The 25,082-nt window shown below is 46.3% G+C and overlaps 1 protein-coding gene across 4 annotated transcripts in view; it reads right to left on the reverse strand.

Annotated features, from left to right (window-relative positions):
• SLC37A2 (solute carrier family 37 member 2) overlaps positions 1 to 25,082 on the reverse strand; it is a 62,572-nt gene that overhangs the window by 31,619 nt on the left and 5,871 nt on the right. For all 4 annotated transcript variants that reach the window (XR_003997237.1, XM_030538470.1, XM_030538469.1 and 1 more), the window contains exons 2-5: positions 5,913 to 5,994; positions 5,117 to 5,204; positions 3,424 to 3,502; positions 1,749 to 1,884 (exon numbers count right to left, since the gene is read on the reverse strand). Coding sequence is in view for 3 of the 4 variants with exons in the window: in XM_030538470.1 (XP_030394330.1) it covers positions 1,749 to 1,884; positions 3,424 to 3,502; positions 5,117 to 5,204; positions 5,913 to 5,994 (385 nt within the window). In the remaining variant the exon portion in view is untranslated. The remainder of the gene's footprint in view (positions 1 to 1,748; positions 1,885 to 3,423; positions 3,503 to 5,116; positions 5,205 to 5,912; positions 5,995 to 25,082) is intronic.

A 25,082-nucleotide genomic window follows, 5' to 3' on the forward strand; every position in this document is an offset into this window, starting at 1 on the left:
TGCTGGCTCTCTGGGCTGGCCAGAGGAACCGAACCCCAAGATGGTTTAAGAGCAAGTTAGACAAAACACCTGTCAGGAATGGCTTAGATTATACTTAGCCCTGCCATGAGTGCACGGGAGTAGACTAGATGACCTCTCAAGGTTCCTACCAGTCCTATGATTCTATGATCACATCAAAGGCTGCAGAAGCAAGTACTAAAAAAAAACCAAAAACCATCAGGCAGGACAAAGGGGTAAACAGTGAAATGGCAAAGTTTGCAGATGATACTAAACTACTCAAGATAGTTAAGACCAAAGCAGACTGTGAAGAACTTCAAAAAGATCTCACAAAACTAAGTGATTGGACAACAAAACGGCAAATGAAATTTAGTGTGGATAAATGCAAAGTAATGCACACTGGAAAAAATAACCCCAACTATACATACAATATGATGGGGGCTAATTTAGCTACAACGAGTCAGGAAAAAGATCTTGGAGTCATCATGGATAGTTCTCTGAAGATGTCCATGCAGTGTGCAGAGGCGGTCAAAAAAGCAAACACGATGTTAAGAAACATCAAAAAGGGGATAAAGAATAAGACTGAAAGTATATTATTGCCCTTATATAAATCCATGGTATGCTCACATCTTGAATACTGTGTACTGATGCGGTCTCCTCACCTCAAAAAAGATATTCTAGCACTAGAAAAGGTTCAGAAAAAGGCAACTAAAATGATTAGGGGTTTGGAGAGGGTCCCATATGAGGAAAGATTAAAGAGGCTAGGACTCTTCAGCTTGGAAAAGAGGAGACTAAGGGGGGATATGATAGAGGTATATAAAATCATGAGTGATGTGGAAAAAGTGGATAAGGAAAAGTTATTTACTTATTCCCATAATACAAGAACTAAGGGTCACCAAATGAAGTTAGTGGGCAGCAGGTTTAAAACAAATAAAAGGAGGTTCTTCTTCACACAGCGCACAGTCAACTTGTGGAACTCCTTGCCTGAGGAGGTTGTGAAGGCTAGGACTATAACAGTGTTTAAAAGGGAACTGGATAAATTCATGGTGGTGAAGTTCATAAATGACTATTAGCCAGGATGGGTAAAGAATGGTGTCCCTAGCCTGTGTTTGTCAGAGGATGGAGATGGATGGCAGGAGAGAGATCACCTGATCATTGCCTGTTAGGTTCGCTCCCTCTAGGGCACCTAGCATTGGCCACTGTCGGTAGACAGATACTGGGCTAGATGGACCTTTGGTCTGACTCAGTACGGCCATTCTTATGTTCTTATGACAAAGAGAAACTCCCAAAGTTACTGAGAAACTCACACAATAGCCTTTACTCCAAAGGATGCTGAGGATTCCCCTTGGGAAACTCAGCCTTTTTAAAATGATCACACATTAGGCTGCTCCCATCAAATCAGTACATTTAATTACAGCTTTGCCGATGCACAGATTTAAGAACATTATGATAAACTATTCCGCCCTCTTACACAAGGCAGGCCAGAGCTTCCCTCCAGTAATTCCTGCACTGAATCCCATCACTTATGGCTGAGTTAGCACAGAGCTTTCAGCAGGAAGTCCGATATGGTTTAAAGATTCCAAGTGGTGGAGAAGCACCATGTACCTGCAGAGAGGCGTTCCAAAGAAACTCTAGGCTTGCTGATTGCACGCAGACTCTTCAGAGGTACTGAACTCCCTGCTCTGCGCCCAACATTGTGGTCAGTTAAGCATTTCAGAACAGATGGTAGGTGAAGGCCAGGGACTCCTTACCTGGATGATGATGTAGTACCAGAGAACGTGGATTTCCCAGAAGTAGGCCAGGCCAAACAAGGAAGTGAACAGTCCACTCAGCACCATCCCTCCCGACAGGTAATAGCGTAGTGGGAGGCGCTCACCAAAGATGCCACTGCACAGAGGAGGGGAGGAGCGGAAAGACCATTAACAGCCACCCACATGCACTCTGCCAGCTCAGCAATACTTTACACAAGGGCTGGGGTCTTACCTCTGGGAACCAGAGGCTGGGACATGCTTATGGAAAGCTACAGATTTCCCAGCTCTGAAATGCGAGGCCCATCTCTGCATGCAGGGAGGCTGAGGGGGCAGTCTGAACTCCAGAGAGACAGAGCTACTTTCCTCCCAAGCAGGAACAAAACCCAGAACTAAACCCAAAATGCCATCCTGATCCTCTCACCCCCAAGCAGAATGTCCCAATCTAAGGCTCATTCTATCTCTTCACCATGGCACCTTCCTAATGTTCAACTCTTCGAGTCCCCCTTCCTCTCAATGGCTCTGGTTGTCTCAGTGTGGAGTGCTGAAGTCATATCTCACAGGCATTGGGCATTAGCATTTACGTGCCGTGCTGGCTGAGGCCAGGTGCCATAAGTCACCTACCCAATGCAGCGTCCCCAGGACAGATCTAGTATGTGGTCTCCTCCCAGCTGCACCCAGACTGGAGACCACCCCACCATCCCACTCAGCCCAGATCAACACAGAAACCAACCTGACCTCTCAAACAGGCTGGACACATTTCAGATACAAACCCCTGAAGCTGCCGTCACAAACAGCAAACTGATAAGAAACCTACTAAAGTGTCCACAGCCGGTAGCACGCATGATGGATGTTATTTACCAAGCTGGAGTGCAAGTCATTTCTTATCCCCACAGGGTTATTTTCCAGGGCAGGGGAAGGGCAAACGCCACCCAAAATCATCATCATAACCCAACAGCAAGCTCCAATAGAGGGAAAAGTCTGCATTCTAGGAACAGAACAAGGTGGCTGAAATTCCAAGCTGAGGCTACACCAATTCCACTGGCAGCAATAGCCAGAGTCTACGGGAAAGGGAAAGGTCTGTGCAGACCAATCAGCTAGGGTGCTTGGAATCACTGGGCTAAAGCAGGCAAGAGAAATGGGGATCAATTTATTCTCAGTGCCGGGAGGCCAGTTCAAAGTTTATCTTCCCTTCATCTTGCTTGACCAGAGATGTGACCACAGAGCACTGGTGCTGCAGCTTTCTGCCAGGGTCTAGCTCCCTAAGGGATGTTCCACTTCTTAACAACCAGTCATTGGCATTATATAGCACCATTCACCCTACCCATTCCAGAATGGTTTACAACAGTTTCATGCATCACTGAAATGCAGCCACTTCTGGGGTGCAAGGTAGCAGCTTTTGGCTATACTACATGTCCTTTGCTTTTGAGGCTACCAGGGGCATGCAGGAAGCCAGAATCAGACTGTCTGGCCCAGCTTTTGTCCAAGACACTACATGTCACTGAGCCAGGCAAAGACGCAAGAGCCAGTACACCTGTTGGCAGCTATGCAGTCAGAAAGCTCTCATGGGGTCTGTGGAATGGAGGTGATCCCAAAGGGAAGCAGTGAGACATCTAGGGGAGGATTTGAGATGTAACCGTCTCCTCTCTACATGCTGGTGGTGCTTGGAAGTCCATACCTGATAAACATTCCAATGGCATAGGCAACCAAGAAGGCATTGTCCAGGGCACCAAAAAGCTCATTGTAGTTAGCCTGATCTGGAAAACAAGTGACAATGCAGGCAGAAGCCAGCATGTTAAAGAGCAACAGGCTGGAATAGCAGGACTCCCAACTGCAGTCTCTGCCCACTCTCCCCACCCCAGCACCGCAGGGATGCTTCAAGACCTGGAGGGTGGGCTTGCTGCTAGCTATATTTTCTGGGTTTACGCCTATATTTTAGAGAAGCCCTGCATCTCATTCACATCCACGGGAGATATTGCTCTCTCCCACTCCCTCCCCAATGCAGGTTACCGCTTTGTGCTCCTAGCAAGGCTCAGAGACCCTCAGAGCTGAATTTCTGAGTGCCTCATTCACTGCTTCAGGGATCAGATTTTTAAGAGTTGAGCAGAACCTTGTGTATTTAAACATTAACTCACTGCTCTTCACCCCACACCCCCAAAAACAAAGTGTAATTATCCCCGTCTACCAAAGGGGACTGAAGGTACAAAAAGGAGATGGGACAATGCAGCAGAATTGGGATTCAAACTCAGGACTTTGCCTCCTGAGCTCATTTCTCCAGGCTGGTGATTCTCAACCAGTGCAACATGAAAGGAACGAGGCATTGACTATATTCTTACAGTTTAAAGCACAGAGACTCTCACTCCCACACCTCCTGACCCTTCAAGGGAAGTGTTCTCTGTCAAGCGCTCAGCATGCACTGACCACGCCATTCCATTGGCTTGGCACTGTACGCATGGCTATGCTTTTTACACTCTATGTAAGAGAGTTTCAAAAGCGTTACTTTGAGTAAGGGGTGCCAGCCTGAAAAGGTTGAGGAGCATGGTTCTAGGCCACGCTAAGCTGCACTGCTTTCAGAAACAACGCCTTCTCCGAATGCCAGGACACCCCACTACGAGGCCAGCTTCTGTTACATGCCTGTTTTCCACTAAGCATCTGTCCTTTGTACCTGGGACCTGAGGCAAAAGCACATTGGGCACTGCTCAGCTGGTTAATGGCCTCCAATTGGCTCTGATTAGCAACTGCCAAACCCAGCTGTTCTGGGAACCCAGCCCTCAGCTAACACACTAATGAGACTCATAAGTATGTTGTAAACACATTAAGGCTCCTGAGTAAGGTCATTAATCACGCTAGGAGTCTATTTGCCAGAGCATTGCCAATTCTTAATATTTGATCGGACTTCCTGGGGTCACAGTCTAGGGCGGAGGCACACAGGCTCAGTCATGGCTTGCTCTTGGAGAAGGGGCTGGGGCCCCCAACAGGCAATGCAGAGGCACTGAAAATTGCTGGCCCCAAGGGCTACCCAAGCAGCACACCTACAAAGCCAGGGTCACAGCAGCACCATGGGGAGTGTGGCAGAGGGAAGTGGACAGGCTAGGGGGAGATAATGAGGGCTCCCAACCCAGGCAGCCTGAACAGTCTCTGTAATTTCTGCCCAGCCATTAGAGCCTCCCACCCAAACACCTCCCTGGAGACCTTGGACCAAGTGACTTGCAGCTAGTTCTGGGCACTGAGCTCCGAGGTGAAGCTCTCCTGGCTGCCCCCGGCACGTGAGGGAAGGGAGCTGCACTCTCCTACGCTCTTCGCAGTTCAGAGCGCAGCCATCCAGAGGAGCTGGGTGGGAGGCCCACGGCACTCAGTCAGGAAGCTCTTACCAAAGGGAGCCCAGTCACACCACGTGGTGCTGTTGGTGTCATTGGGGGGAATCTTTTCCAGAGAAGAGCAATTGGTGTGCAGCTCACTCTGTGGACCGAACAAGGAAAGAAAAGGCTGAAGAGTCCAAGTCTCCTTCAAAAGGCATCATCTTCACACAAGAACAAGAGGCAGCTCCCGCTTCTTGTTTCACACACACACACACACACACACACACAGCTCACCCCACAGCCTGTCCCCAACCCAGCACCTCCCAGACATCCCCCCCATGTGCTCTCTGCCTACTGTGTCCCCACTAGCTAGTGCCTTTTAAGCACCCTTGGTACCTAGGATGTCTTGACTGAAGTCTCCCTGATGCTGCTTGGCCATGTTTCAGGCACCAGGAATGGTATTTAACACCCCTGCATGAAGGTCTGAACCTACATGACACAGATCCTCCTCAAGGGAAAAGTCTTGCCAGAACTGAGGATCTGAGAAGCCGCCCAAAGAGAGAATCTGGAGAACTCTTCCTCCTCACCCTCGCCCAAACATCTCTTAATAAAGCACACTAGGATGAGACACTAGTGTGCCAGGCCAATGGCGGCAAGCAGCTCACTGCTGGCTGTAGAGGTTATGGTGAGACCAGGCCATTGGCAGGGTACAGGTACTGGCATGGTGGGCAGGTGGGGCTGCAATACCATCAGACTCATGCATTAACAGTGGGTTGGGGAGCTGGCCAGAACAAGACTACAGAAGCAGAAATCTCATCTCATGAGCATAGGGCCACACTAGGTGTTACATCCCAGGTACAGCACTTACCTTCACAATGCTAATGGGTTTGCGAGAGAGATGGAAACTGGCATAAAACACGAATGTCAGCACAAGCGTTAGCCCCCGATACCTGAGTGGGGGAAGAACAAGAAATGGCACAAATGAGAGACAAGGCATTAAAATGGAGAGAAAATGCCCTCTTTGGCTCCTGCTGCAGGAACCATAGAGATTCATAGAATACCAGTGTTGGAAGGGACCTCAGGAAGTCATCTAGTCCAACCTCGATAGATTTTTACCTTAATTCCCTAAATGGCCCCCTCAAGGATTGAACTCACAACCCTGGGTTTAGGAGGCCAATGCTCAAACCACTGAGCTATCCCTTCCCCCTCATAAGCACCTGGGTCAGAGACAGCACAGTCACAGTCTGTGCCGGTCACTGCTCTGCCACATAAGAGCTGGGGACAAGCCTGACCCCTTTCCCCACCATCATGGAGCAAGGAGACTCTGGACACATGGGCAGGATCCTACCCACAACCCTGACCCATAAGCTGGAAGAACTCCACTTCCCATATGTAGAGGTCCAGAGGAGCGTGGCCTGAACATGGCACTGGCTCCACCTTAAGTGGGTCTGAAACAGCTTCCACCCCATTCCAGAAACCCTCAGCTGACTGGTGCACCACTTCCTTCATCACACCCCAGGGCTGCAGAGGCAGGATATTGGTAGGATTGGGTCACAGACGTTACACAGGTGAAAGACACAGATGAGCTAGTCAATCCACCCACCTATGATGCTAGGTGGAACGAGTGAGTTCCAGCAATCGCTATATTTAAATTCCCTAACTGGTCCCATTCTAAGGGATTCTTCTGACTCTGTTTGAGATGTTCTCACACCTGTTTGCAGAAAGCCTTTGATATTTAGCAGTAGAAATTCCTTCCACAACACAAATGCCTTTTTCTCTCTCTCATAAATTTCAGTTCAGCATTTCATGAGCTATAAACCATACAGTTTCCATTCCCCTTCCCGCAGTCCTCAGGGAAGTGTTGGCAGCCTTCCTAGATGATAACTGATGACAACGCCCGACTCACAATGTCAGGGTGGCAGCAGACATGCTGAGACGGCCTGGAGCTGCAAAAGCAGCTGTAAAATTGACAGTTGGTGATGTGGGGGTGGGGAACATGCATGTGGAAGGGAGGGAAAAGAGAGCAGAGATGCCTGGATTCAGCATATGGCCCAAGTGACCCATTTCTTTCTCCCTTGGGGACACCACATACAGCTGGTGTGCCCCCCAACTTCCATGGGTGGGGAGAGAGGCGTTCCCCATTCTCCTGCACCTCCCCAGAGCCAGCAGTCCACCCTTCTGAGAGAAAACAGCCTTCCCTTGCTGCCAGTTAATATAGCCAGTCCAGTAATTCAGGTGGTAGAAGTCTGGACTGCAGAAGGCCCAAGGTTCAAAACCCACTCATGATTCATCATGAGAGACTGTTATAGTTGTATTTATATAAATTTGCTTTTATTTTTTTCCTCTCCAACTTTAAAACAAAAAACTACACATAAGCATGCACACACACAAGTTAAATAAAAAACTGCATTTAAAGAACATTTCTGTTACAGAGTAAAAGCGCCCAAAAATTAGGAAATGCAAGATTTACTGCTGCCCAAGCAACCTTAGTTTGGTGCCCTTGTGCATAGTCACCATGATACAGTCTTCAGTTCTATGCTCGAAAGGTGAAGGCAAGAAAGCTTGTATAGGTAAATGGGCGGTAGCGGAGCGATGCAGAGGGGGCTGACAGGGTCCAAGCAACAAGCCAAGGTTGTGATTTCAGCACCAACAGCACATACAGACATAAGGGGAGCAGGAGTGGAGCAGCCACAGCGCGACACACTGAGGCCTCGACAGGCAACTGGCTAGGTGGGTGGGCAGAGAGGAAAGGCTGGATTTCAGAGATGTGGTATAAGGAAGTGCACCACTGCAAGGACAGCCGTTTGCCCACAGTGCTGAGAAAGGAGGAGGAGGAGATGGAGTCTAAAGGTGATGAATGGGCACCCAAAGAGGCATCAGGAAGGCCAACTGAGGCTAGGCCTTCACTACAAATGTCCTCAGTAGAACGACGTCATTCTACTGACCTAGCTTCTGGTGCAGACAGCTCTGTATTGACAGGAGAGCTTCATAATATATCAGGGTTGGAAGGGACCTCAGGAGGTCATCTAGTTTTACCCCCTGCTCACAGCAGGACCAATTCCCAACTAAATCATCCCAGCCAGGGCTTTGTCAAGCTGGGCCTTAAAACCCTCTAAAGAAGAAGAATCCGTCACCTCCCTAGGTAACCCATTCCAGTGCTTCACCACCCTCCTAGTGAAAAAGTTTTTCCTAATATTCAACCTAAACCTCCCCCACTGCAACTTGAGACCATTACTCCTTGTTCTGTCATCTGCTACCACTGAGAACAGTTTAGCTCCCAGGGCCGGTGCAACCATTTAGGCAAACTAGGCGGCCGCCTAGGGCGCCTAGTGGTTGGGGGCACCTAAAAGTCCCCTCAGGCGAGGAGATGGAGTGGAGATGAGCTGGGTGGGAGGGCGCGCGAGGGGGGCTGCCCGCAGTAATGGGGGGGGCACACAGGGGAACAGCTCCCTGCCCCAGCTCACCTCCACTCTGTCTCCTACGCTGAGCACACAGCCCAGCTCTAAGTCTCCTCCAATCAGCGCCGCAAGCCTGGGCGGGGAAGAGAATTAGAGCAGTGCCGGCGTGCTCAGTGGAGGAGGCAGAGCCGAGGTGAGCTGGGGCTGGCTACCCAGGTAGGGTTAGCTTCCGCGGGGGAAGGTATCCCCAGGCAGGATTAGCTGCCATGGCGGGGGGAGGGGAAGGGGGGAAGTCTCCCCAGGCAGGGTTAGCTGCTGTGGTGGGGGGTGGGGAGGAAGTCTCCCCAGGCGGGATTAGCTGCCTGGGGGGGACAGGGGGAGTCTCTCTGGCTGGAGTTAGTTGCCGTGGGGGGACAGGGAGGAGAGGGGTTAGCTGTCACGGTGCAGGGGGCAGCTGCTGCGGGGGGGGGTTCCCCGGGTGGGGGCTGAGTTAGCTGTCATGGGGGGGGGGCTTAGCTGGGGGAGGGGTGCAAGGTGGAAGTTTCGCCTAGGGCGCGAAACTTTCTTGCACCGGCCCTGTTAGCTCCATCCTCTTTGGAACCCCCTTTCAGGTAGTTGAAAGCAGCTATCAAATCCTCCCTCATTCTTCTCGTCTGCAGACTAAACAATCCCAGTTCCCTAAGCCTCTCCTCATAAGTCATGTGCTCCAGTCCCCAATCACTTTCCTCTCCTCTAAAGTGCTTCAGAATTGATTCCTTGAGGACTTGCTCCATGATTTTTCCAGGGACTGAGGTGAGGCTGACTGGCCTGTAGTTCCCCGGATCCTTCTCCTTCCCTTTTTTAAAGATGGGCACTACATTAGCCTTCTTCCAGTCATCCAGAACCTTCCCCGATCGCCATGAGTTTTCAAAGATAAGCTTCGTGGGGAGGTGGAGTACCTACGCTGACAGGAGAAGCTTTTCCATCAGTGTAGGTAGTATTTTCAGTAAGTGCTACAGCACTGTATAAGCGTGAACAAGCTGTGAGATACTGGACTGGATAGAGGGAGAGAGCTCAGCAGCAGAGAGGCAGATTTGAGAATCAACACAAACCACAAACATGAGGAGGTTAGTTAAAACGGAAATTAAAAGACACAACACCCAAAGTGAAATCCCTGCAAGCTGCATGGTAACTTTTGAAAGACACCATAATAGAGGCTCAACTTAAATGTATACCCCAAATTAAAATACATAGTATGAGAACCAAAAAAGTGCCACCATGGCTAAGCAATGAAGCAAAACGCAAAAACAAAAAAACAAACAGAACAGTGAGAGGCAAAAAGGCTCCTTTAAAAGTGGAAGTTAAAGCCCAGTGAGGAAAATAGAAAGGAGCATAAACTCTGGACAATGAGGTGTAAAAATATAAGTAGGCCAAAAGAGAATTTGAAAAACAGCTTGCCAAAGACTCAAAAAGGAATAGCAAAAAAATTTTAAGTAAGTCAGAAGCCTGCTAAACAACTAGTGGGGCCACTGGATGATCAAGTTGCTAAAAGAGCACTCAAGGACAATAAGGCCGTTATGGAGAAACTAAAACAAATTATTTGCACCTGTCTTCATGGCTGAGGGTCTGGCTCTTGGTCCAAGAACCCAAGCATCCCGCAATACCTTACCAGGATAAGACAGCAGAGAGTTTCCTTAACACAAGAGAATCTGGGGAGCCAATGGAATGGACTCAGACTGTCTATACTAACAGAACCTTGGCACCCCAAGCCTGAAGCTTTGCCTGACCTCAAGGCATGTTTTCCCAGGTGTGGATGCAGTTCACAGAAAAGTCTAATGTAAAACGGCACCCTCTATCCTCATATCTGTCCCTGTGTGCAACAGAATCAAATTCCGATGTGAGTGACAAATAAATTCATTTATTGCTTTTTACTTCCTATTGCTCCACAGAGCCAACAGAGCAATAGAGGAGAGAGAGGGGAAAATCTATTTCCTCTTGTGCATCAATGCAATTGTTTGTGGAGTTCCAGCGTCACACCTACGCAAGCCCCGGAAGGTTGCCCAGGAGTCTCTGAGTGCAGAACTCAGCCTATGGAACCTTTATTGCAGCTAATGCACAAAGCAATCAGTACCCACTTTGACTCCTGGATGCCAGGTTGAATTTGCAGGGTTGGCAGTTAGAAAAGCCTGCTTTGAATTTGTAGATTGAATGCATTTAGCACGGAACCTGATAGACAAAGATGTGATCACCAGATGACACACTTACTAAGACATGGTGTGACACAGGTGGAATATTGGGCAGGGGGACATGCTACAGAAGCACCCACTTCCTACGTACACAGATAGAGACCCAACCACTTGGGAAGAGGACGATTTTTGATCCGGTCTCCCACAGTATTCTTGCCAGCAAGTTAAAGAATTATGCATTGGATGAATGGACTACAAGGTGGACAGAAAGCTGTCGGGCTCAATGGGTAGTGATCAACAGCTCAATGTCTAGCTGGCAGCCGGTATCAAGCAGAGTACCCCAGAGGTCGGTCCTGGGGCCGGTTTTGTTCAACATCTTTATTAATGATCTGGATGATGGGATGAATTGCACCATCAGCAAGTTCACAGATGTGCAAAAAAAAAATTAGCAGCCTTTCCACTTCTGTTGTATTTAAACAACCAGTGAGGCCATTGGACGATCGAGGTGCTAAAGGAGCACTCAAAGACGATAAGGCAATTGTGGAGAAACAAAATGAATTCTTTGCATTGTTCACTGTTAAGGATGTGAGGGAGATTCCTAAACCTGAGCCATTCTTTTTGGGTGACAGATCTGAGGAACTGTCCCCAAATTGAGGTGTCATTAGAGGAAGTTTTGGAACAAATTGATAAACTAAATAGTAATAAGTCTCCAGGACCTGATGGTATTCACCCAAGAGTTCTGAAGGAACTCAAAATGTGAAATTGCAGGACTATTAACTGTCATCTGTAACCTATCATTTAAATCAGCTTCTGTACCAAATGACTGGAGGATAGCTAATGTGATGCCAATTTTTTTAAAAGGGCTCCAGAGGTTACCCTGGCAACTACAGGCCAGTAAGCCTCACTTCAGTACCAGGCAAATCAGTTAAAACTATCGTAAAGAACAAAATTGTCAGACTCAGAGATGAACATAATTTGTTCGGAAATAGTCAACACGGTTTTTGTAAAGGGAAATTATGTCTCACCAATCTACTAGAATTCTCTGAGGAGGTCAACAAGCATGTGGACAAAGGAGATCCAGTGGATATAGCATATTTAGATTTTCAGAAAGCCTTTGACGAGGTCCCTCACCAAAGGGTTCTTAAGCAAAATAAGCAGTCATAGGATAAGAGAGAAGGTTCTCTCATGGATTGGTAACTGGTTAAAAGATAAGAAACAAAGGGTAGGAATAAATGGTCAGTTTTCAGAACTGAGAGAGGTAAATAGTGGTGTCTCTCAGGAATCTGTACTGGGCCAAGTCTATTCAACATATTCATAAATGATCTGGAAAAAGGGGCAAACAGTGAGGTGGCAAAATTTGCAGATGATACTAAACTACTCAAGATACTTAAGTCCCAGGCAGACTGCAAAGAGCTACAAAAGGATCTCACAAAACTGGGTGACTGGGAAACAAAATGGCAGATGAAATTTAATGTTGATAACCGCAAAGTAATTTATCAGGGGGGAGGGATAGCTCAGTGGTTTGAGCATTGGTCTGCTAAACCCAAGGTTGTGAGTTCAATCCTTGAGGGGACTGTTTAGGGATCTGGAGCAAAAACCTGTCTTGGGACCAGTCCTGCTTTTAGCAAGGGGTTGGACTAGATGGCCTCCTGAGGTCCCTCCCAATCCTGGTATTCTATGAAAGTAATGCACACTGGGAAACATAATCCTAACTAAACATACAATGATGTAGTCTAAATTAGCTGTCACCACTCAAGAAAGATCTTGGAGTCATTGTGGATAGTTCCCTGAAATCATCCACTCAATGTGCAGTGGCAGTCAAAAAAGTGAACAGAATGTTGGGAATCAAGAAAGGGATAGATAACAGGACAGAAAATATCATCTTGCCTCTGTATAAATCCATGGTACACCCACACCCTGAATACTGCATGCAGATGTGGTCACCCCATCTCAAAAAGGATATATTGGAATTGGAAAACTTTCAGAAAAGGGCAACAGAAACAATTAGGGGTATAGAACAGCTTCCATATGAGAAGACTTTTTAGCTTGGAAAAGAGGCAACTAACGGGGGACATGAAAGAGGTCTATAAAATCATGACTGGTATAGAGAAAGGAAATAAGGAAGCGTTATTTACTCCTTCTCATAATACAAGAACAAGGGGCCACCAAATGAAATTAATAGGTAGCAGGTTTAAAACAAACACAATAAAGTATTTTTTCACATAATACACTGTCAACCGCTGGAACTCCTTGCCAGAGGGTGTTGTGAAGGTCAATACTTTAACAGGGTTCAAAAGGGCTCTAGATGAATGCATGGAGGATAGGTCCATCAATAGCTATTAGCCAGGACAAGCAGGAATGGTGTCCCTAGCCTCTGTTTGCCAGAACCTGGGATTGGGTGACAGGGCATGGATCACTTGATGATAACCTGCCTGTTCAATCTCCTTGGGGCACCTGCCATTGGCCACTGTCAGAGGACAGGATACTGGGCTTGATGGACTTTTGGTCTGATCCAGTACAGACGTTCTTATGACACTAAGCTGGGGGGAGAGGTAGATACGCTGGAGAGTAGTGATAGGGTCCAGAATGACCTAGACAAATTGGAGGATTGGGCCAAAATAAATCTGATGAGGTTCAACAAGGACAAGGACAAGTACAGAGTCCTGCCCTTAGGATGGAAGAATCTCATACACCGCTACAGGCTGGAGACTGACCGGCTAAGCAGCAGTTCTGCAGAAAAGGACCTGGGGATTATAGTGGATGAGAAGCTGGATATGAGTCAGCAGTGGGTCCTTGTTGCCAAGAAGGCTAACAGCATTTTGGGCTCTATTAGTAGGAGCATTGCCGGCAGATTGAGGGAAGTGATTATTACCCTCTATCTGGCACTGGAGAGGCCACACCTGGAGTATTGCATCCAGTTTTGGTTTCCGCCCCCCACTATAGAAGGGACGTGGACAAATTGGAGAGAGAGTCTAGTGGAGGGCAACAAAAATGATTAGGGGGCTGGGGCACACGACTTATGAGGAGAAGCTGAGGGAACTGAGGTTATTTAGTCTGCGGAAGAGAAGAGTGAGGGGGGATTTGATAGCAGCCTTCAATTACCTGAAGGGAGGTTCCAAAGAGGATGGAGCTCGGCTCTTCTCAGTGGTGGCAGATGATAGAACAAGGAGCAATGGTCTCAAGTTGCAGTGGGGGAGGTTTAGGTTGGATATTAGGAAACACTATTTCACTAGAAGGGTGGTGAAGCACTGGAATGCGTTAGCTAAGAAGTTGGTGGAATCTCCATCCTTAGAGATTAAGGCCTGGCTTAATAAAGCCCTGGCTGGGATGATTTAGTTGGTGTTGGTCCTGCTCTGAGCAAGGGATTAGACTAGATGACTTCCTGAGGTCTCTTCCAACCCTAATCTTCTATGTTTCTATGATCGTGCCATTTTCTTGAAAATGCCATCTTTTGCCCTGTTTTGGGTGGAGATTGTTTGCAGTGGTGTTGTAGCCATATTGGTCCCAGGATATTAAAGAGACAAGGTGGGTGAGGGCAATATCTTTTATTGGACCAACTTCTGTTGGCAAGACACAAGTTTTTGAGCTTAGACAGAGTTCTTCTTCAGGTCTAGGGTAGAGACAAGAAGACCAGAGGGAATGTGGGCTGGATTTATCACACATGAGCGACAGGCCAGCTGGTGCCACCATTTAAAGCCAACATGATCAGGTTCAGTGGCTGATGACTTAGTGCAACGTTATTTTCAGAACATGATGTGGGACTAAGAGGACTTCCTGGGCCATCAGGTCCAGTCCCTGTTATGGCAGACAAGCCTGACATGTAAATCTTGTTCATAAACTGATTAGGTTCCATCTTAAAATCAAATCAGGTTTCTTGTCCCCACTGCTCCTAGTGGGGATGCTGTTCCAGAACTGGCTAGAAACCTGCTTCTCATTTCCAGCTTCAATTTATTTCTGGCCAGTTTATTCCCATTTGTTCTTATACCAAAATTGTCCTTCAACTTCAATAGCTTTTCTTAGTGTAGTCCCGGATGTATTTATCAAGCACAACCATGGCCCTTCTCAGCCTGTGGTTTGCTAGGTTAAACAAACCAAGCTCTTTCAGTCTTCTCTTGTAACACAGCCTCACCACTCCCCATGAGCATCCTAGCAGCCCTTCTCTGCACCTGGCCCAGTTTGGAAATTAAACAGTCACAGTTCTATGACAGCAGCTGGAATTCTGGTTCCTCCAGCAGCTGTTTATTAGATGATTCAGACACTCAAGAGTTAGAGATGAAGACCTGCTGGATCATCTAGACCCTCTCCCAGCGCAGAAATATTCCCTATGGCATGTGTTCTCGCACTGTCCTCAGTCTAGTTTTACAAGTCCCAAGCAAGAAGACGTTCACCACTTCCCTGAGGAGACTATTCTACAACACAATACATCTAGCACTCAGGGAGATTTTCCTGATACACACCACATTTACCACACTACAGAACTCCCCCCAGGGTTAGAATGCAGGGAAGTGGACAAGTTCTACCCAAATGCCATTCATAACCTCAGAGTAGGTATGGATTCCTTTCTAAAAATCATCAATCGTTACATAGTCAAAAGCTGACCTTAAAACCCATCTTTAGGGTTCATAGTGAATGATGACGAGACAGTTCACCTATTGGATTCCCACTCATTCACCAAGTTCTAGCAACCAAAAAAAGCAATCAAGTGTGTCCAGAAAGAGTTGTACTTTCCAAATTCCCAATGCCAATCGTTCATGGCTCCATTAGCCTCTTTAAGACAAAATGCATTACTATGGACAGGAGTTAGAACTTAGGGGATACAGAACATTAAGTGATCCTGGCAGCTCTTTCCTTTCTGGAAACGTGGTACAGAGTTTGCTGTCCTCCACACTTCTAATACCTCCCTAGTTTTCCATGTGATTTTTTACAAACTATAATTATCACTGATTCAGTGAGTTCATTAGTTAGTTCCCTTGCACACTAAGACACATGTAATTCAGGTCATCTGATGACCTGCATGGCCTCTATGACCAAGCTTAAGAGCAGACGTTTAGGAAACAAGTTATTTTGGCAGGATCTTCCTTCTTTACTAAAAGATTTATATATCCAAAGATTCGATGGAAAGAGCACCTCACAGCAGGGGACACGTTTGTTTAAAATTCGAGAGAACAGAGCAGTTCCTAGTCATTCCATTACTTTGGACTGATTATTGAAGGGCAGTCACAGAAATCAGAGACAGAAAAGCACAATTAGCTCAACCTGTCCATCTCCCACACGTGCAGGCTCACTCTCTGCTGTACCTACCACATTTTGACAATATATTACATTGTACCTTAGAAGAAGCTTTCAATGAATGGCCACAACACTGATCAACAGGAACATTCCTCTTACGTTCTTAGTTCATGAGAAGAAAAATTAGCTTTAAAAAGTAGTTTTTAAGAGGTACTCTCAGCCTTTTCCATAAGCTTTTAATGGTTCCAATAAATGCCTAAATAAAGCAGCTCAAGATTTCTGTGGGGAGGACCTAGCAGCTAATTGATCTTTCTAGAATGTGTTACAAATTAGATAGAGGGCTCTTCAGTCTAGCAGGGGGTGGTATAACTTAACATAATCTAATGTCTGGAAGTAGAAGCTGGGCAAATGCAGACCATAGGAATAAGAAGCAATTGTTAAAGTTTGTATTTTTTTTTTAACAGGGAGAGTAATTAACGGCTAGAACAACTTACCAAGGGCTGTGGTGGATTCTCCACCACTAGCAGTTTAAAAAAATTCAAGTTGGAACATTTTTCTAAAAGATGTGCTTTGTTCAGCCACAGCTATTGGACTCCTAACAGGAATTAATTCAGGGAAATTCGGTGCCCTGTGTTATGAATGTCAGACTAAATGCTCAACATTGATCACTTCTGGCTTTACAAATCTATGAACTATCAGGAAGCAGTTTAGAGATTTAGGGAGCTCCTGAGAGATATATGTAAAGGCAGCAGAAATCTGCAAGAGAATCCTAGGCTTTGATGGTGGTTCACGTGTCAGCTGTTTATCTGGAGCAGATTCCACTGAAGTGAGAATATTTCCATTCCAATTTTTCCCTCAGACAAGCAACTGAACCACAGAATGACTCATATGTTTCCAGTGTCACAAGGGAGAAGCAGTGGAATTACTGCCTCCCTGTGACCAAGTTCCACTCAAGCCCTGCTGTGTGCACTGTATACAGAGAAACAGGCAGGACAGGGAAGGAAATATTCAGAAAATATTTCCATCTCCCAGGACCAAGCACTAAAGCATGATGCAGGAAGGATGATCAAGAACCACCACCCTAGTCCATAGGGATCACATTCAGGCAGGCCAGATGCACATAGAATAAGGGAATTTCCCTAACCTGAATGAAAAAATGGGGCTGGGAGGGGAGAGGGAGGTCTAGATCAATGACATAAGTTCTCATTGTAGCTTCATCCCAAAAACAATGGCATGGAAAATACCTCGTCTGCAGAATCGCCTAACTCCATTTTCTGCTTTTCCACTTCACTAGACAAGATTTCATTCAATTACACATCATCTCTGCTCTGAGATGAGCACGAGTCCTTCCCATCCACCCATTCAACCTGGAGAAGAGCTTTATCTTCATTCAAAAGAATTCTTTGGTTTGGTTACTTTGGTCTATTCAAATACTGATCACTATGCCTTCCACTTCAGGCCTCAAAAGTCGGCAATTCAGACTGAGATATCTGTGATTACTGGTGACCACTACTGACCAGAGCTTTCACATTTACTACAGGAAGGAGAAGCCACCATTAATGCATTAAACAATCTGAAGACAAAAGAAAATGCAATGACTTAGCCAGCTTTACACATTCCTGATGGGCATAAGAGCCTGGCTAGTCTCATCACTTCCCCTGTAACTTCCGAATAAAGTTTACATTCACACATTGAAGTGAGAGTGTTTCTAGCATCCAAAGATACTTTCTGATATATTATATGCCTATAAAATCATTCAAAGTGACACAAGAAATTCAAAAAGTGAAAAAATAAAACAAAAGATCTGACTAAACAAGCAAAACCCACCATGCTGACATTTTGTCTCTTAGGAAAAGTCTGTTTTTTCACAACCCTGAATGCATTGGAGAGTGAAAAAGATCAGACATGCTAGAAGATAAGTGGGTCTTAGGCTGCCTTAGAGGTGATGCTGGTATAAGATCCTTACTTAATGGCCCACCTGAGAGTCTGGTAAGGGTAGCAGTCCCCATAAAAAAGTGACCATTTGCCCACAGTTCTCAGTATATTTCCCTTGATACCTCACTTATGCAGAGTCTGAGTATCTCACATACTGCTCTGTGGTGCAGGCAGGTAAGTACTGAGGACCCAGTTTTCAGCGGTATTGAGCACCAGCAGCTCCCATTGACTTTGGTGGGATCTGTGGGTGCTTAGCATAGATGAAGATAAGGCCTTTATCTGGGGGCAATGGAGGTGGAAAGAGATAGGAAACTAAGGCCCTGCTCTAGCCACTCACAGACACGACTTCAGCTTTTAACAGCTGAGGACTCTCACCCTAGCTCCCCACCCCCAACATCCTCTTAGCATCTGATTCAGCATTTATGTTCCACAGCGCTGCCTCTGAAACAGCTGCCCCGCACAGAACGGCTAGAGACAAAATTGGCTTGAAGACGATTGTATTGCGGAGAGAAGGGAGAGAAGATGCTGGCTCCGAGAGGCTTCTCAAGGGTCAGTGTCTCAGGCAGGGATTATCTATTACCTCATTAGCATAGAGATATCAGTGAAAACAATCACACTAACTTCAGCCAGGGGGGAGTTTCAGCCCCAACACAGCAGGAGCCTGTTCAGCAAATTTACCAGTCCCAGGTACTTTTATCCCAAACTGAGGGCAGTACCACAGGTGAGCAAAGAGAGGGGAAAATGGACACATCCAGGGACATCTACTCTTCAAGACAAAAGCTGACAGCTGTTTAGTCCGCAGCTCCCTTTGGTCCCAAAGTGTCAAGATGACCAGTCATGTAAACCCATCTAGCAGATTTCACAAGGCACACTGAGTAGGTCAACTCAGTGGGCTATTAGTAATGGATAAGGGACTCCCTAGGCAGCTGGGTTCTGAACAAACAGCATCACATCCTCATACCTTTCAGGGGCTGTGCTGGTTCAGAGCGTGGCTAGGATCCTGTGCTCTGTACTGAATAGGGAAATTTCATCTCATGGGGACCTTTTTAGGCAGCAAGAGACAGTTAAAAGCCATGTCCTCCTCTCATTTCTGTTTAAGAGGAGCCAGGGAGAGGAAAGGGTGCCAGAAGTCAGGAATAACCGTAGGAGCTGCCAAATCAGTGCCACGTAGCTGTGCTTCTTAGCGCTGATCAGACACTGAGGAGGATCAGTGCTGCAGTACATAGAACTGACAAGTCTATATGAACGATTAAGAACATACAACAGAGGACTGCGTAAGATCAGTGACACTAGTGACTTGTACACAAGTGCCTCAGAGCTCAGCCTAGCCAGGAAACTACTATATGCCATTGTAGCTTCTGGTTTCCTTCCCCCAGAGAATTAATCTTCTGAACTGAGCAGCTTCTGTTCTTGCCCCCAGACTGGTTTCACTTCTGCTTAAGAGAGAACTGACTTAGACATAAAACACAGTTCAAGAAAATCCTGCAAAGAGAAAGTAAAGACCCTTTGGGGGAGGGGGCCAAAGAGAAGGCAAGGCAACTCCTAACGGAGGATGCACAGTGCCCTTTCCTGGAACTTGCTGCCCCTGATCAGTCTAGAATTCGGCTATTTTAGAGGAAAGAGTGGACAGTAGAGAGGGCTGAAGAGTTCTGAGAGGAAACTGCTGGCCCATGATGTGGTGAGCAACAGGAGTTAGGATCTCTCAGGCCTGTCAATCAAGGATCTCTCAATATAAGAGAGACCAAGAAAAACCTGACCAAGTCAAAGCATATGCAGGTCCTGTATTTGCTGGGAAAAGAGGGAACTGGAACCAGGAGGCTCTGGGACTAACACTAACCCCCCATTTCTCTGTCTGGATGAGGAGCCAGATCCACAAACTAAGGCGATGCCGGAGCTCTATAAAGCCTGTGTGCAAACAAATTAGTATGTGCCACACAAAAAACCCCTACTCCCCCACCACACTGCCTCCAAGTCACTTGGGAGTCAAGTACAGATTGCCGCAAAGACTCCAGTGGCAGGAAGTCATCAGAAGAAGCCACACTGTGGTTTGGGTAGGAGCTGATCCAAAGCCCAATAGAAAACTGCACTTATTCCATTTGGCTTTGGATCAGGCCTCCACAGCAGTGAGCTCAACCGATTTTATCAATCATTACAAGTGCATTGTAAGCAAGCAGTGCAGACTCCACATAGGAGAGCTAGACAACGGCTCATCTCCAGAGTTGGAAAACCCTAATTTCTTTCCTCAGCACAGAAATCAGATGACTTAATATAGCTTTGAAACTTTACTATGCAGAAGAAAAATGCTGCTTTTTTTAAAGCAGTTTACATTTAACACAGTGCTGTACTGGGTCTGTTTGTTTGGTTTTTGGGGGTGGGGAAGAGGTTGTCTCTGCTGCCTGATTGTGTACTTCAAATTCCAAATGAGATGTGTGGTTGAGTGGTCAGTGCGTAACTCTGGTGTTCACAACTCTGAGGTTCTACTGCATCAAATTGTGCGGTTGGAGTTGGAGAAGAAGCGAGACTCCAAAAGACAAGTATTAACAGCCAAAGGTTCCCAGTGCATAGGAGGCTTTGCAATGTTTTCCTGTCTTACATAACGCCGAATGCTAATAAGTTCAACTCAGATGCATACGTCACTCAGCACAACTAAACCTGCTATGTTAGCAGACCAGCCTACACTCTTCCAACAGTTTTAACTAGATCAAAAGAGTAGCACCTCATGAGTTTAGTATTTTGTTTGATGAGATCTCTTTGGGATCTTTTCGAATCTTACTGAGTTTCTGGCCTCAGTGATAGCCTATGGCAATGGGGTGCCACTGTTTAGTTGTGCACTGCGTAAAAGTGTATTTCCTTTTATCGGTTTTGAATTTGCTATCTTTTAATTTCATTGAATGTCTCCTTGTTCTTGTGTTACAAAACAGGGTGAACAAAAACTCCCAGTCTACCTTCTCTAGATCACTGCTTATTTTATTGACTTTTATCATGTCCTCTCTTGTCTCCTTTGTAAAGAGGTAACAATCACAGTCATTTCAATCTCTCTTCATATTAAGAGTTTTTCCTGGCCCTTGATCATTTTTGTTGCCTTCTCTAAACCCCCTCTAATTCTGCAATATCCATTTTGAGATGAAGTGACCAGTACTGCACTCAATACCCAGATGGTGCTGCATCACTGATTTACAGAAGGGCATTGCAATAGTTTTGCTATTATTCTCCAGCCTATTTCTTATGCATCCTAACATCTTGTTTGCTTTATTGATCGCAGCTTCTCACTGAGCAGAAGTCTCCATTAAGCTGTCCTAAATGACACCCACATCCTTTTTCTGAGTCGATACAGCTACATAAAATAAGGTGTACAAATAGTTTGTTTTCCTTCCAGTATGCATTACTTTGCGTTTATCAAGGGAATGGACATCATGGCTAGTTAGGTTCCCCTATATTCCCCCATAGTTCTCTTTGGAAGTGATAATCTTGTGCTATCTGCAAACTTTGCTTCCTCATCGCCCTCCTTCCCCCCCTCCCCCAGAATATTTATTCGCACGGATGCACACACACACATACACACCATTCAAAGGACATTAAGGTTGCTAAATCAAGCACTCAAAAGTTAGGAAATGCCAGAATTAAGGTTCCTGATGCAATCTTAATTTGGTCCCCCTGTATGTCTGCATTATGGGACACCTTTCAATTACAATTAATTGGTTCCAACCATTTCTCTCCACCAGAACTCAGAGAATGGTGATGGGTAACTGCTCCTCCTCTCCAAAGCTGGGATTCCACAAGGATCCACACTATCCCACTCCCCTTCAATAGCTACACAAGAGCACAGAGAGACGCCATGGGCTCAGATGCCCCAGGATGCCAATGACACTCTACCACCTACCTCAACTGACGGAATCACCACCACCACTCAAGTGTCAGCATTCCAACAGGAAATTAGCTCTCCAATGAAGAGCAGCTGGCCCATGTTGAACCTAGACACAACTGAAGCAATGTTGACTGGAAAGAGAAAACACTTCGAAGAGCTAGCCAAAATGTTGTCGCTATCTTCCATAGAAAGCGCACAGCTCCCATTTCTCAAAGTGGTAGGAAGTCTTGGGGTCCTGTTTGAATCCTCACTAATGTCAGGTGACCAGGTAGCATCAGTTTCCAAAAACGTCTTGTGAACCTGGACAAAGAGTTCCATGCCTTTGTCACCTCCAAACAAAGGCTACTTTAACTCCCAGTACCTTTCCCGGGGCAACTGGGACTAACTGAATAAGGATACTGGGAATAGGGCGAGATTGGGACTCCAATGGGGACCCCAGAAGGGGAGACTAGGGCTGGCTGACTGGCCGGCCAACAACACTGGGACTTGGATGAGAAGCCTGAGGAGTGGGACAGGATAGGCAAGGAGAATGGAACTGGGATAAGAAGCCAACGGTGGGGAAGAGACGGGATTGGGATAAGGACAAGTTGGAGTGGACAGGGCACAAGAGTCTATGACCACAAAGCACACTCCCCCTCCAGAGTCAGGAATGGAATCCAAGATTCTCGAGTCACCACGCCTCTGCAGTCAGCAAATAACTGTGAAATCCTTCCACAAAGTGTGTGTCTCATCCCCCCCAGTGTTAATCCACATAGAGGATTTAATATTGCTTTCAATGACTCCACTAGTTTCAGTGGCAGAGGTCTGCTTGATGGAGCTGAAGGTTCCAACCCTGCTGATACCCCAACCACATACGCGATGATGGAATTTGTTTTTTCAAATTTACATTTTAAAACATCTAGAATATTAGTGGGCTCCTGAGTCAGGAATGGCAGCCACTTTAAAATTCATAGTTTTAGAATTTAAGGACAGACGGGACCATTGGATCATCTAGCCTGTTCTATATTTCACAGGCCATTAATTTCCACCTAGATACCCTTATGTTAAGCCCAGAGACTTTAGTCTTCTGAGGACTGAAACACTTTAGTTTAAACAGGGACAGAACAGAGAAATCAAGGTACTTATAATGCCAGAGACCCCTGCAGTGCAAGGAATTGATTAGGTGAGATAAGCCCAAATGCTCCCAGCAGGCGAACCAAAAAATCTTCAAGTCTCAGGAAACTGCCATGGCTGCAGGGAAACCCCCTGGCGGCCACATTTGAGAAACAGTGCTCCAGAGTCACAAAGCTGTGGAGTGTCCACCACAAACACTCCGAATCATTTACGGCCAGATTTAGGCACCCTTGCTCTGAGTAGTTTTTTCATGCCTCTAGCATTCCCAAAGGGCACGTCCACACTGCAGCTGGGAGGGTGCTTCCCAGCCTGGGGAGACAGAGGCACAAAACTCTGCTCAAGCCAGCACGCTAAAAATAGCAACGTGGCTGCAGCAACACGAGTGATGACTCAAGCTAGCCATCGCACTTGACCCCTGGGTACATGTGTGGGCATCCAGCACACACAGCTGAAGGGAAAAAAAGCCGGTCAGTCAGCAGTACAAAACCAGCTGGTCAATCAGAGTGGAACAAAAATTCAAGTGGGGTAGCAATACAGTTCCCTTGGAAGCTGGCAGCCAGAGCAACTGTCCTGCTCACCTGCCCCTAGCAAGGGAATGTAGCAGGTACACAGGAAGCACGAGAGATGCATTCAGAGTGTCCTCTATTTTTTTCTTCATTTCAGTCTGGTTCACCTGCCCCATATACACAACTCTGTGGTGCAGAAATGTCAAACCTGCAGCCAGGTGAAGACCAAACCTTAATCCCATGATGTACAAAAGCTGGTTTCACTAAATGAGGTATGTGCTCTGAGCTTCCTCTGCCGTTCTCCGCCCCCACCACCCCGCCCAGTACATGCTGAACTGTATGGCACATATCACACTCGATCTAGCTGCAATGCTGACCCATTTCAAAGAGTTTATTATGCTTAATGCATGAAATCAATTGAACACTGGATTGAAACCCAGTACAAAAGCCCAACACATGTGAGGAGATTCATAGACAGTGAGGCCAGAAGGGACCACTGTGATCATCCAGTGTGAGCTGTTTAAACACAGGCCATAGAACTTCCCCCGCAATAATTCCTTTTGAATTAGGGCAAATCTTAAAAATGAATCCAGACTTGATTTATAAATTGCCAGTGTCCACCACAATTCTTAGTAACCACTGGAACAACTTAATTACCCTCAACATTAAAAATCTGCACCTTATTTCCAGTCTGAAGTTGTCTAGCTTCAACTTCCAGCCACTAAATCACATTAGACCAGGGGTAGGGAACCTATGGCACACATGCCAAAGGTGGCACACGAGCTGATTTTCAGTGGCACTCATGCTGCCCGGGTCCGGGCCACCAGTCCGGGGGGCTCTGCATTTTAATTTAATGTTAAATGAAGCTTCTTAAACATTTTTAAAATTTTATTTACTTTACATACAATAGTTTTGTTATATATTATAGTCTTATAGAAAGTGACCTTCTAAAAACGTTAAAATGTACGACTGGCACACGAAACCTTAAATTAGAGTGAATAAACGAAGACTCGGCACAGCACTTCTGAAAGGTTGCCGATCCCTGCATTCGACTTTTCTCTGCTAGACTGAGGAGCCCATCATGAAAAATATTTATTCCTCATATCCACACTTACAGACTGTGATCAAGTCACCCATTAACCTTCTCTTTGTTAGAGTGAGCTCCTTCAGTCTATTTAGGTTATCACTCTAAGGCAGGTTTTCTAATCCTTTAATCATTCTCATGGCTCTTCTCTGAACCCTCTCCAATGTAGCAGCATCCTTCTTGAACTGTTGACACTGGATCTGGACATAGTGTTCCAGTAATAGTCATGCCAGTGTCAAATCCAGAGGTGTGTCCTTTCTTCTTACACCTCTGCAGTTTAAAGGCCAACAGGAATTTTTTGAAAAGCAAAAATTAAGTTGCCCAAAAGCTTGTCGCTACTCCCCAGGTAATACTCACATCATCCAGACTGCATTATGGTTAGTGAGCTCTTGAAGCCCCACTCAAACACAGTGTTTGAGTGACTGTTGTGGATGATACTCCTTGGCAAAAGGTTTGAGTAAGTTATTAAAATTTGTGCTGCTTTGTTATGAAAGTCTGTTGCACACCCATGTCCCATAGGCCTTACTAGCAATCAGAGAGTAACCAAGATCAGTTACACCCATTAGATGTAGTTATTTCTAGGTATTTCTATGGTGCTAATCCCCATAGTGTCGGAGTGCCTCATATTTATTAATGTGACAATAATGCAGCCTTCCAGACTGCCAGTGTGCCTTGGCCCGAGCTGGGGAGGAAGGCGGCGGGCGGGGGGGAAATCACCTCTATAGCCGAGAGGAGAGTGCTGT

This window comes from Gopherus evgoodei, chromosome 19 (genome assembly GCF_007399415.2).
Source record: "Gopherus evgoodei ecotype Sinaloan lineage chromosome 19, rGopEvg1_v1.p, whole genome shotgun sequence".
Taxonomy (NCBI): Eukaryota; Metazoa; Chordata; order Testudines; family Testudinidae; genus Gopherus; species Gopherus evgoodei.